Genomic DNA, 14,537 nt, shown 5'->3' on the forward strand with positions numbered 1-14,537 from the left:
TTTTTAAATCTCGCCGTGGATATACTGCAGTATAAACAAATCAAAAAACAATATCAAGGACGCACAAAGATCCAAAGTGAACCGAGTAGTCCAGTGAGAAAGTATTGAAAGCATATGAACGAGGACAGAAGAGGAACTAATTATGGTAAAGGCTGGCAGCGCAGAGAACATTGATCCATGTTTCTCACAGTGTAGAAAAGCAGAACAAACTGGTAGAGCAAAAGAGAGGCTAAAACTGTAAACATGAGTTTCTGGTGAAAAATGCTTCCGTTTAATATTGTTATGAATGATGTACTGATGGCAGTATGACCCTTTGCTGACCTTACTGATGACCATTAATGGGGAAATTGGCCATTAATTATATTCCCAAGGGAGTGCACCAAATTTACATTCCACCGCAGAAATTAGAGAGTAAAAAGCTGTTTCGGTTACTAATCAATTATCAATTATCTAGCATATTAAAGCAACTATTTGCATTCCTGCCTCGGAAAATAAAGATGTATGTAGGGCTGGAACGACGCGTCAACGTAATTAATTATGTCGATTAAGTAAATTAGTCGGTTTGCATGGAATGCGTCGATTCGTTGAGATAATTATGTTCCCCAATGATGGCGGCTCCAGGGCATGCTGAAAATCAGCCGTTATTATAAAAATATCGAGCCCCATCTAAAGTGTGATATTTTTTTTACATACAGCACTGTTTTTTTTTTTTTTTTTACGAGCTGCAGTGGCTGTGAGGCGCGCGGCTCAAACGTACCCTCTGCAACTGGATACAAAGCATTAAACGCTGTTGCTGGTTATTGAAAATATCTAAAGAACGTGCATCGATTGGACTAATTTATTTAATTACGCACTGTCGATCATTGGAAATCTTCGCGGTTTTATGGACACCGCCGCCATGTTCGACACTGTTGCTATGTTAACGCAATGGTAAATTAGAATGTGGTTGTGACTTCAGCTGTTGGATCATACAGCTGAATAAATATATATTAAAGCAGCTATTTTAATCTCCTGAATGAGCAAAACATTTCAGGATTTACACTTATAAGCAGTTACAGCTGTAAACCCCAAAACTTTACTGAGAACGCATCCATAGTAAACACCTTTCCTAATTAGGCCTGCAATATACCTTGTCTTTTGTGATTAATAATAAAAGACAGGATGATGGTGTCAAAATTAGGTCCACAAAGGATGACGAAAAGAAAGGTATCCATTCAAATAGTAGAGTAGCTTTAATACAACAACACAAAAGAGAGAATCAAAGTAACAGTGTACTGAAACCAACCAACATCAGATAATGGAGGAACTGAAACTGAGGGCATATACTGTATACACAAGATAAACTCAATATCAAACAGGTGTGAGAACTTAATCAAAAACCATAGTAACTAATGATGAGCGAGAACATGGGAACAAAGACAAGCAAACTAAAAGTCCAATATGAAACGAAACCAAAACAAAGGCAAACATATGACAGTTGGTGCTGCACTATGCGGTTACACTTTATTTTGATGGTCCCCCTTGAACATTCCGTTGACTATAAGTAACTTTGCAACAACATGTCAACTAACTCTCATTAGAGTATTAGTAGACTGTCTACCTAATATCCCCAACAGACATTCTACTGACTACAAGTAACATTGCAACTACATGTCAACTTATTCTAACCCTAACCCTACCAGTCTATACTCTACTAACACTATAATGAGAGTTAATAGACATGTAGTTGCAAAGTTACTTAAAGTCAACAGAATGTGTTAAAGGGACTATCAAAATGAAGTGAAAATTTTAGGCATAAAAACAAAGATGCACCACCAAATAGAGTCATTAATCTCAGTAGTCTAACTGAAACAAATATGTCATTCTATTTGGCTAGTTGAGACCTTTTCAACAATATGACAAGTCTATCTGTTATGTACTAGGATTTTACAAAACAAATTTTCATGTAAAGCAATTATTTTTAGCACTTCTAAAATACAGAAAATGTTCAGTGTTGATCATGTTCCCTATTATCACTATAAGCTTCTAAGCTTTGAAACAACACATTTTGTGTTGGTTAAGCAAGTAGTTGTTAAGTAACATGATAACTTAGAAGTGCCTCCTGCTTCGAATTTAAGAGGAATTTAAGAGGTTACGGTTAACGTTTAATCAATTAATTGATCATTAAAGGGTTAGTTCACCCAAAAATGAAAATTCTGTCATTAATTACTCACCCTCATGTCATTCCAAACCCATAAGACATTCGTTCATCTTCAGAAAACAAATGAAGATATTTTTGATGAAATCTGTTGACCCCTCGATAAGCAGCAACATCATTGCAACTTTCAAGGCCCAGAAAGGTAGTAAAAGACATCATTAAATAGTCTATGTGACTACAGTGGTTCAAATGTAATGTTATGAAGCGACGAGAATACTTTTTGTGTGCAAAAAACCCCAAAATACAACTTTACTCAACAATCTCTTCTCTTCCGCGTCATTTTTCTATTGTGTTGACGTTGTGTAAACAGTGCAGCGCTTCCGAGTTCTACGTCAGAAAGCCGGCTCGTTATTGGCTAGCTCCCACTTCAGCATCACACGCATGTGTCTTGGTGCTCACGTGACCAGCTTCGGCCAATAGTGAGGTGGCGTTCTTGCGTAGAACCCGGAAGCGCTGCACTTTGTTTACTATGCAAATAGCGTAGGAGATCTGACACAGAAAAGAAGAAATTGTTGAATAAAGTTGTTATTTTTGTTTGTTTTTTGCGCACAAAAAGTATTCTCGTTGCTTCATTACATTTGAACCACTATGGACTATTTGGACTATGGACTATCACATGGACTATTTTAACGATGTATTTACTACCTTTCTGGGCCTTGAAAGTTGCAGTGCTGTTGCTGTCTATGGAGGGATCAGAAAGCAAAAATATCTTCATTTGTGTTCTGAAGATGAACGAAGGTCTTCCGGGATTTGGAATGACATTTTTGGGTGAACTAACCCTTTAATTTAAAGAACAATCAATTATGGGAATTTATGTAAATTGACATCCCTAACTCCCACAAACAATACTACCCACCCAGGGCCTCACCAGCCTACCGGTTTACAATATTATACTGTTTACGGAGATTTATTTGATAGACAAACGGTTATGTGTTTGAGCACAAGACTACCTGAAATACCTGGCAACCGACTGCAAGCCCCTAACTTCTCTTTCACAACCGCATGGCGTATCAGATAGCGCATGTGAAATGACAACAGATCTTAATGGAAGCTACAAGGTACTTTTTGCCCAAACTGAAAAACTCAATCAAGATCAGCAGCTGACTTGGACTTTTCCCCATTGGATTTTGTTCACAGATTTTTCACCAGTGGCAAAGCTGTTCTATAATAAACACTAGTAGTGAGTCTAGTCTTTATGAAGTGCTGGCTGGGTAAAAGCGCATTAGACACAGAGAAGGCTGTGTGTGTATATGTGTGTGTAAAGAGGATGAGGATAAAAGGGTGTGGAGCACATCTTTTTGCATGAGTGCTCCCGTTAGTTCCAGAGTGAGCATGTGCATGTCGGGCATGTATGGCGTATGTGGATGTGAGCATGTCTGTACCCCTGCAGGTATGTGGTGTTCCATGTGTGTCTTACGGCTTAAGGAGTGGGAGTGTTGTGAGGGGGTGGGGTAGTGTGTCAGTGTGTGTGTTCAGGCGAAGGGGTATTGGGGAGGCTACATCACAGTCGTTCCAACTCTCGCCAGAGCCTCGTTGCCATGACTACAGTAGAACGGAAGCCTCCCTCGATATATCCTATTAGGGATTTGGCGAGACTTGGAAGAAAAGATAGAAGGACAGAAATGGAAAGGTACAGAAAGAAACCACCAAAAAGTGGAGGATAAGAGAACTGGCATGTAAAAATATTAGGTAATGCTTCCTTATGTGGAACTTTGGTCTATAAGATACCACACAGCAGAGGGAATGCCAGTTAATGATCACTCTTTCATTTCCTATTGCTCTCTCAGATATTTAGTAATGGAAGACTTTCCAAGTTCCCAAACATTGTTCTAAGGGATACTGATAGGTGGAGCTGTATTTATGTCTTTCCTACTCTCTTGCTAGTCTATGGTATGCATTTCTGCTGCATTTTCAACACAAAACAGGAAGTGCTTAACAAAAACACAAATTCAATTTGATTCGCTGACTTCGCACAATTTCCGGGAGTCAGGGTGCATGGGTCTGTATTGGTCTACAGGGAAAACAAAGTTGTGTTATGTTGCAAGGCAGCTAGTATGAGCTTTTCCAAGAAAGTCAAGAGTTAAAGTTTGCAAGGTTCATGGTAAAAAGTAAACATCACACAAAAATCTATGGCTGGTCATCTTGCATTTCACTCAGACAGCACCTTCCTGTCTAATTTAGTGGTTCTTCACCAGGAGCATTGTGCGATTTCTTTTAATTTTTTGACTGGACAACACATTTTTGGTCTGTTTTCCCAGAAGAGAAAATGCTATTTTTCAAAGCATATATGCAAAAGATGCCTAAAAGCTATATATATATATATTTTTTTTTTTTTATATATAAAAATTGCCCTATATATATATATATATATATATATATATATATATATATATATATATATATATATATATATATATATATATATTGTCTAAACGCATATCACTGATTTATTGTGAATGATTAATTTATGCATGTTTAATGTTTTTATCTTTTTATTTTACCACATAATTTTTCATTTAAAAAATATGGTGAAACAACTTCCCTCTCTTGACGTATAGCAGACTTCTCCAATCATTTAGTCCGCATAAAACCTTTTATCCTCCGAACCTCCTTTCCAACAATTGATTCCATGCTTGCATTCAGATCAGTCTCAAAAGGGATTTTTATTTCGCTTTTTATACCAATGCTCCTTAACCAATTATTAACTGTTAACCGACAAGATTTTGTTAAATTAGAATTAAATTAAATAAGTATGAATAAGAGTCTGTGACCCATTAAAAATACCAAAATTAGTTTTTCAGAGCATGAGGATTTAAACATTGTCACATCATGCACCTGGAGCACTTCTGTGAATTCATATTTATATAAAAGGAATAAATACGTGAATATATATTATATATATATATATATATATATATATATATATATATATATATATATATATATATATATATATATATATATATATATATATATACACACACACACACACACACACACATATATATATTTTTATACAAATATATTTCACTTAAATGGATCATGAACTGCATTTTATTTTTATAATGTCATCATTATATGATGCAGATCATTATGATCATTTAAATTTTTGGATGAACAATTCCTTTAACTGATAGCATTGATCAGTCTGTCGATTAACATTAATCAGTCTGTCGATTAACAGTTAACCAGTTAATTGTGTGCATCCCTAGATTCCATCCAACCAACAACCGATAGATAGAACCCCACCCTAATTTTTTTTTCTTTTTTTATGATCCGTTTCATATTTCAGAAATCTTCCATTTCATTGTGACTTCAACTACTGAATGTACAAATCACATAATTCAGACAATCATTATGTAAAACTAATATTAAATGCATTTGTAGTATAAAGTAAACATTGGCCTAACATTTAGATTATGCCCTGGCCTTATCTTGAGAGAGGAGATCCAAGTTCTCCCAGTCTAGAGGAACCCTGAGGACCACTGACTTCATTCTCACGACACTGCAACCACACCCCTTTCCAATAACTCTAGGCTTCATACTCTCCCAGGACTCTCCCACTATGAAGTTCAAACCCTGCACACATACATACACCAAATTACAAAAGCTCACTCACCACCATACACTCCACCTCCTCTGGCTCAGACTTGATTTGTATGGATGGCATCTCCTCAACAGGCTCAGAAGTGGCTGCAGTGGATTTCTTCGGACTCGTCTGACACTGCAAAGGAAAAACAGAGAACACTTAAGGGCTAATCAGAGCATTGAGATGTAGTTTTACCAACAGTTCCGAGAAGTTAGCAGAATGCTAACCTCTGAACAGATTTGTAAAAACCTACAATTTGCTTGAACAAAATGACCTGAGTTATCCAAAAAGAAAGAAAAGTTAACAGGAGGTCACAGAGGCTATAGAGAGAGAATCCATTAGCCTCAATAGACTGATGTGAGAAGAGTTAGAAGTTAGTTACTCTCTCTTAAGCTAAAGTTAGTTGGGGGAGGAGGACACAGAGACATCAAGGAACAAAAGAGATGATTGGAAATCAAGTACAGGTCAATCAGATGTGGGGGATGTCTGAAAATGGAGTGAGAATCACAGAAGACCTCAAGGAAGAGAAAGGCAAAAAAAAAAAAAATAGTTCTAATGGTTCAAGAGATGGTTCTAAAGACTGACCAGCTGGAGAAAGACAAGATGAGAGAAAGAACAACTGAACAAGCAGGGAGGAGTAGTCAGCAATCCTGTGTCGCCTCCCTCTTCAAGCAGAGCAGTCACACCCAGTTCTTTAAGACCGAATAGCAAGGGAAAGAGGCCTGTCTCACAGACTAGAGCAGCAGTATTAGTGGAGAGAGGGAGAAATGTGGTAATGCTTAGGCATGGGGGTGGGACTGGGGGTCATGTGACCCAGCTGCAGTGGATTCCACAAAGGGGTGTGGCCCCCCATAAGCTGGGGTGTGGCCGTCCTCAATGTGCCCCTCCTCTCAACCTGGCACTGACACACAGCAAACCCGTGCACGGTGAACAAAATGTCTTCTGATGGCTAATACTGTCTGAGATAGCTGGAAAACAAATGCTTCATTCAAACTGAATGAGAGTAGAATGTCTGTAAACAGGGTCCAAAACGTACTCACTAAGTGGCTTTGGTGAGTAAATAAAATTGTGGTACTCGCATATGGCCAGTGACTTTAATTGCCACATTTAAGACAAATGTTATGAATGATAGGCTGTCATTTGCTGAAGTAAACTAGAACCACAACGAAATGGGGAAATTGTTTTTAAGATTAAACCTACATACACAGTAAATTTTCTATTATTTCTAATTAGGCACTGAATAATGTACCCATAAAAAGTTGTCTTAGCCAATGAAATCGGTTTGGTGTCCAAGGGGAATGGGTCTCTGCAGGGGATAGGATCTTGCACAACACATTTTTCCATCCATCAAGGAGTATTTGGTCTGAAGAAAGTTAAAGACCCTTTTCTTAGAGATTTTATCATCAATTTATTTGTCAATTTATCAAATTATCAATTTATCAAGGTTTTCTTTTTTCAAACTCCTTTTGAACACAAGAAATATTCCTCACATATGTATTTGTTTTAGTTGCAGCTAGACTAGATGACGGAGAATGGCTCATCTCAAGAGTCACAATGAGCTGCACTGTCAGAAATATGCAAGGTAAATAAATCCAATGTCAACAATCCCAAAGGATAAAAATATTTGTAAAAAATTATTCATAAAAAAATAATGTAAAATCAATTTCATGGCCAGTAAGTTTTTTTTTCTCAATGCTATTCTATTGGCAAAAAGTAGCTTTTGGAAACTGTCTGCATGTTATACACAGAAGACTGGCTCCGGCAATATAAAAGTATGTGAGCACTTCAATGATTGAGAGTAGTACTCGTCCACTGGCAAACCCTTTGGAGAGATGATGATGTATATCTGTGAGGAAGCATTACCAGAGTATGTGTGCGTATACATGTGTGTAAATCCTCCCCAGGGAGCTTGTGCTGAGGGTAGTTCCAGGAATAAAAGAGGGTGGGGTGGGTGTGACCCCAGTCCCTCTATACCCCAGCAGGAAGTTATGGAGAGAGGAGGGGGCTCTCATTACCGAGAGAGGGAACATCAAGGATTAGAGAGAGGAAAGCACAAAGTAGAGAGGATAGCAGAGGCAGAGCATCAAGTTAAAAAAATGAAAGAACGAAAAAGATGTGAAGAAGCGAGAGAATGAATGGGGGTGGAGGGGGAGAGGAAGAGAGAACCATCACAATCTGGGTCATGGCGTTCTCTCTCACTCAGTTGCTCCCAAGCCCCCGTGGCAAACCAGTCCCCGCCTCAGTGCAGCGTGGGTAGAGTGGCCGTCTGGGACTGCATTGCTCACCACACACACCCTTTTGTCCACCCCTCCTTCTCCAAAGAAAGTCATTCTTTAGTACTCATATTTAGGATTTACTGGCTTTCTTGAACAACTTTAGAAATTCTAACTTAAACAATCCTTATCATCTTAAAGTCCCCCTGTGGTAAAAAACAAAAAAAAAAAAACAAATCAAGCTTTTACTGTTGTTTATATGTCTATGTGGTGTTTTTAACATTCTTTAAGACAAACCATGTGCAAATTCATAAGTCAGCACCATTGCTGAGTATTTTCTCCTTAAACCTGCAGTGAACCAAAGAGTCTCAAAATTGCGGTTTGAAACAGCTGGTGTTTCTGACGTCACAAACTACCTTGTAACCAATCAAGTCAACGTGTGATCGTCAACAAGTGGATCTCTGAGCTGGTGCGAGTGAGTGGAGGTGGAGCTAATTTGCATATTCATATACTAAATGAGGCAAGGGTGCAGAGTAACATTCAAGCTAATTTAAGGCATGAAAAAAAAAATTCAAGGAAAAAACGTTTAAGTATGTAATTTTGGTGATCAAAAACGAGTTTTAAGGGATACAATTATTGACTCAGGGGGACTTTAAGCATTTTGAAAGGAAGCGCTGAAACTTGGTTGGGTGAAGAGGTAACCTATAATCTACATGGTATAAACCAGTTGTTGTTGAAGAAACAGTTAGCAGCACATCCCCAGCCCGAGTGCCATGGAACATTATATCTCTTGGGCACTTCCAGAAAAATATCAGGAGCTTCCAAATCTTGAATCCCAGTTCTCCAAACTTGACCATCAACTGAGGCATGTCAAAGGATCTAAGGTCAGCAGAACCTTATTTATAAACCCTATTTCTTGTTGAGAATGAAGAATCTGATAACAGAAAACCATGAGACTTACTAGGACCAAAGGGGGCTGGTCCTAGCATGAGGCCCTGAGAAGGAAGTTAAAGGACTTCAGCTCTGAAGGGCCGAAAGGGTGTTCAAAGCCGCATGTTGCACAATCGTGTAACCAGAGATTGGACGCTGACTCATGCTCCATGCACCACGACTAGGCCCGACTGGACCCCCCTGTGAGGAGTGGTTGAGAGGGTGCAGAAGAAGTACATGCAGAGGGGGTAGGGAGGTGAGTGTTGTTCTCTGAGTGGTGCTGGACAGTTTTCCTAACAGCGGGGGAGGGAAGGCAGGGCCTCTCCATCTACCCTGCTGTTGTGTTACAAGTTCCTCTGACCACTGTACACAAGCAAAACCTTTGCCCAAATTCCAAAGTGCAAGAGCTGCCCCACTCTTTCTCTGGATAATGGAGGCAAGTGGAGGTGGAGTTTAAGAGTGAATTAAAGAGTGAACCCATTCCGAGTTTAAGAAGAGATTTGTTAAGTCCATGTCCAAAATTGAATTCAATCCAAGACTCCTTTTCAGTTTTGATGAATGGGTATCTAAATAAAACAGGATATGGCATAACCACCATCTCCCAACATTGTACCAGGACATATCACTGGTCTAACTAGTGTTATTGTTGATATTCACCCAACTATGCACATTGCACATTGAGAATTCAAGAAACTAAACTTAAATTCCCAATTTATACTTTACACAACTACATTAACTCTTGTTAATTGAGGTACTTGTTAATGTAACTCTTGTTACATTAAGTATCAGGGCTCGCAAAATCGCCTGCCCGACATCCCGGGGCTATTGTGTTTTCCAGTCGGGCTACCAAAATGCATAACCGGCCTGCCCGACGGGCTATCTGAAATAGTGTTCGCGTCAGTCTTGTTATAATCAGATTCAGCGCGTTCTTCATCTTTAATCCGCAGCAGCGTCGAGCAGAGCGCACGTCAGAAAGAGAGGACAGGGTGTGTGTGTTCATTCATCTGAGTCTCATTGGTCCGTCACTGCTCGTCAATATCAGAATATTTGAGATGACCAATCAAAACAAAGTAGGCGGGATTTATGTTCACAGAAGCTGCTGAGCGCGAATTTGAGCAGAGCGACTGACGCTTCAGTTTACAGTCAAGTGCGAGATAAGATGTAAGTAGCTAAACTAAACATTTCACATTTGACAGTTTTTTAGGTCATAAAAGTGAAACGAATGACAAAAATAATCAGGCAAACGATTTCGTTTGAAACAAATATACTTTTGTCGAATTTCGCCATTTTGAACTGAAAATAGGCCTATGTAACGTGACTCATGTAATGTAATAATTAGTTTACTGTCACTGAGGGGACAAGAAACATTAACAAAGCCGTTTTCATCATGTTAGGCATAAAATTAAAGGGGTGGTTGATCATGATTTCACTTTTCTAACTTTAGTTAGTGTGTAATGTTGCTGTCTGAGCATAAACAACATCTGCAAAGTTACAACGCTCAAAGTTCAAAGCAAAGGGAGTTATTTTCTTTTAAAGAAATTGCTTTTTAAGGACTACAACAAATGGCTGGTAGGGACTACACAAGCTTTCTCCCGGGTTAGTGACATCACTAACCCTAAAATTTACATAAATCCCGCCCCCGGAACGCGATTTATAGATTATCAAGACAGATTATGCAAATCAATGACTAGAAGATAACTACACATCAGTTACATAAATTCATCAACTAACCATTCAGAAATGTTGTCTACATGCTGTCACTTCTTCTTGAGTCTCTCCATCTTTGTCTGACTCCGGTTTGAACATAAAAGGCTAAAAGTTTTTGAAATTTTCAGTGCATGTCTGTATGAGTGCAAACTGTTAAAGCTCCACCCTCTGTGCCTGGAGCAGCAGCTCATTTGCATTTAAAGGGACAGACACAAAAACGGTGCGTTTTTGCTCAACCTCAAAAAGTGAAAATTTTAACATGCTATATAAAAATATCTGTGGGGTATTTTGAGCTAAAACTTCACATACACACTCTGGGGACATCAGAGACTTATTTTACATCTTTTGAAAAGGGCATTATACCACCCCTTTAATAATGAATGTGTACATGTTGAGAATTAATATAATACAATTTGTAGCCTTCAGTAAATTAAAAAAGTTCAGCTTTAGGAGGGGAAGAGACAGGGAAAGATGAGAGAAAAAGAAAGAGTGATGGATAAGAAGTGAGAGCAGGTATTGACAAATAATCTACTGTCCGCTGACATGGTTTTAAAGCTATTGTTATCCAAATTTTTTTGGCCTTCAAAACATCTTAAAATGCACATATGTAGATCAGAGAAATAAAAATATTCTCGGGGGAGCCCCCGAACCCCCCTAACTAGCCTACCTCACATTCGGGACCTCAGTGATGATAAAACCCTGTCATCTGCATAATGAAACTAGTTAATAGTGAGCATTAGACCCTAAACTAAAGTGTTACCTTTTTTTTTTTTTTTTTATCATATCCTCATTGGGGGCTGAGCCACAAACACAGATTGATTCATGTTCCATACTGGTCACACAAATTTCAGTTCAGTTATTACCAGATGCATATTTGTATTGATGATTCTAATTTGATTATTTAATATCCAATTGTTGATATTTGTGTTTTGAAAAAGTTTTTGATTCATGTTTTGACTCCTAACCAATTTTCTACATTAAAAATGTTCTTTTTATTTGGGCTAGTAAAATTCATTTCGGGCTACCAAAATCTGAAGAGTGCTACCAGCGATTTTGAAATTTTGCGAGCCCTGAGTGTCATATGTAAGCTCACAGAATAAATAAAATGAGGTTGGGGGGGGGGGGGGGGGGTACTTGGCTGTGTTAGTCTAGAGAGCATTCAGCGCATAAACATTGACATTCACACACATTGGTCTACAATCTAGCACAATGGCCCATAAGCCCAGAGAGGGGAAAAAAGACCAGCTTTCTTCTACAGAGTGAACACAGAAAATACGACAGAGGAAACTGATTTGAGATCAGATTTTGACATGGTGCATAGCAAAGCTTGAGGATAGGTAGTGAGTTGAGATTATGTCTACAAATATCCTGCTCATGGATTGTTATACACTAATTACCTTATTGTGAAGAAAGTTTCCCTAACCTTTTACCTAATCAGAATAAGTAGGACGAAAAAAATCTCGTTTGCTTGTTAAAGCTCTTTTGTTTTTGAATATTATACATTTTGGAATACATTTGCACTAGCATGTTTCTTTCCAATTATTAGTTTGCACAGTTCCACTGACAGTGCTTTTTTGATCTTAGCTCTTCTAAAGGAAGTCAGGTAAAATGCTTGGTTGATTGATTTGACACACTTTAGTGTTTAGGGAGCAAGCTGGTGGTGTATGAATCTGGTTTGAACAAAGAATGTTCTCAAATATTCATATTTGAAAAATATGAAAATCAAGATAAATTCTAAATCTACTTAGTTTCCATTCAGCAAGATCTTTCCCTACAAACTGTTACTTACACCATACAACAGGACAAGATTGTTTGACCGATGTGTAAATTTACCAACAGGTTATGTTAAATCGGCCAAAGAATGTTGCAATGCAAAAACATCAGACTTTCTTTTTTTCTTTGCTTTGATGCATCTATAAGCTAATGTAAATGAACATTTAACAGATATATATATATATATAAATATATATATTAAATATATCTTGATTTTTTAAAAACTTTTATCAGATATTTTTACATCTAAAATGCATGTCTTTCTCTTCTAGACCAAAAATAATGATGACTCATCTTGCACTCAGTGGAGTATACAAATTTCTGTCAAGTAAAATTAGCAATAGCAAGTAGCAAACTGTGGTTCACAGCTGTTACATAGACTAAAGGCTATTTTCTTATATAAAAACTCACCCTCCAATGTTCCACCCTGATTATTTGTTTCAATTGGAAATGTCAGCATAGTAAACTTAGCTTATAAGCAATTTCATCAGGTGTAAATGTCTCTCGTTTCTATAAAAAGCTTCTTTGAACTGTTTTATGTGCTCACTCTCGGTCTTGCATCGTTATACCTTTCTCCACTGTCATCTTCATGTAAAGTAACGGTATCTAAGTCTCCATACTTGCTTTATTTGCTAGGATGCAAGCTCTTCTTACATGTAAGAACTTTGAGCAGTTGTCATTTTTGACATTTGATGTAAAGCAAAATTTTAAATTGCCCTTCCTATATGCTGTAATTCTTGAATGCTGTAAAATAAATTGTGGCGTGAGTGTGAAGTGAACCAACCTCTAAGAGAGTAACTGACTGACAAGTAAACTTACTTTGTCATTGCTTTTCTCAGAGTCGCTCCACTAACTCCATGCACTGCCAAATAAGGTGCTCGAGGATCAACTACGAAAAACAAATGAGATGTTCCTTTAGTGTTCATTGGAGAAGATAGCCTGTACATCACTTGGGGGGGATACTACTCTTTTTGTCAAGAAAACAAGATCTATGGTTGTATATGCATGTGCAGATCTGTGTGTACGTGTACATGTTTTCAGCTGCTGTTTAAATATGTCAGAACAGTGTAATTTTAATGCAGTCTGTTGGGGCCTGGGGCACATCTTGTTCTGTGTACCAGCCAGTGCTGTCACTACGTCCCTCTATGTAATCAACTCATCGGTCCAAGAGCGAAAGAAGAGAAAGAAAAAGAGTGAGAGAGACAGGGAAAGAGAAAAGAGGCAGAAAGGGAGGATACACATGTAAGGTCACATCTGCGTAGGGTGTGTAAGGGGGATAGTCAGGCAGAGGGTTCTGTGACACACACTGTGCTGCAAGGACTATGTCCTACCCTCTGGTTCTTTCCTTTACCCTCTTAAAGGTACAATGCCTCCCTTTGGCCAAAGACCACCCTGTGTGTCGGGCTTATCTCCTTTACAGCACTATGCCCTTACAAAGTACAGTTGTGGTACCAGTGATGGTTTCAGACAGTACTTTGAAATTAGTCTCACAAAGCCAGACTTTTGAAAATTGTCACAAAGTCTGGTCCACTTTGCAGCTTATTTTAGACAACACTTCCCACTAAAGGCGCTGTTACATTTTGGCAAAATATGCGTGGGGAAATGTTTTGCCCTGACACAATCAGGACTCTTTATTGTGTGGATTCTTATTGAAATTACTGGATTTTGTAAGCAGAAATACTGCAAGATGTGTGAGACAGAGTCATGTCACCCTCACGCACAGAAGTCGTGCTGGAACAAAAGGGCTGTGTGCAACTGAGGCCCTCCCTCAGAGGAGTCTACTGAGGGATGACATGAGAGGAAGTGAGTACCGAAAAGAGAAACTAAGGAGTTTTTAAGGTGAGAGTTGAGACCAATAGTTAATCACCTGATTAAGTCAAGGCCAACTGGATGACTAAAGTAGGAACATCTGGGCTACAAAAGGTCTAAAAGAGGGGCAACCGACTCCATTTCAACACATATTACCCTAAAACAATGCATTTCAGAAAATGCTAATTGCAAAAAGAATTTCAAGAAATAGTTCACGCAAAAAAATGTATTCTGTCATTATTTACTATTTTGAAAGCTCACATGACTTGTACACTAACGTGTTTTGAAGCCATATGATAGATATTTGTAATGAACAGAC

General features: G+C 38.3%; 1 protein-coding gene across 1 annotated transcript in view; it reads right to left on the reverse strand.

Moving 5' to 3' along the window:
- klf8 (Kruppel like factor 8) overlaps positions 1-14,537 on the reverse strand; it is a 43,622-nt gene that overhangs the window by 19,226 nt on the left and 9,859 nt on the right. The window contains exon 2 of the mRNA XM_079846846.1: positions 5,817-5,921. Within this exon, the coding sequence (XP_079702972.1) occupies positions 5,817-5,921 (105 nt within the window). The remainder of the gene's footprint in view (positions 1-5,816; positions 5,922-14,537) is intronic.

The sequence above is a fragment of the Squalius cephalus genome, assembly GCF_949319135.1.
Source record: "Squalius cephalus genome assembly, chromosome: 17".
NCBI classification, from domain to species: domain Eukaryota; kingdom Metazoa; phylum Chordata; class Actinopteri; order Cypriniformes; family Leuciscidae; genus Squalius; species Squalius cephalus.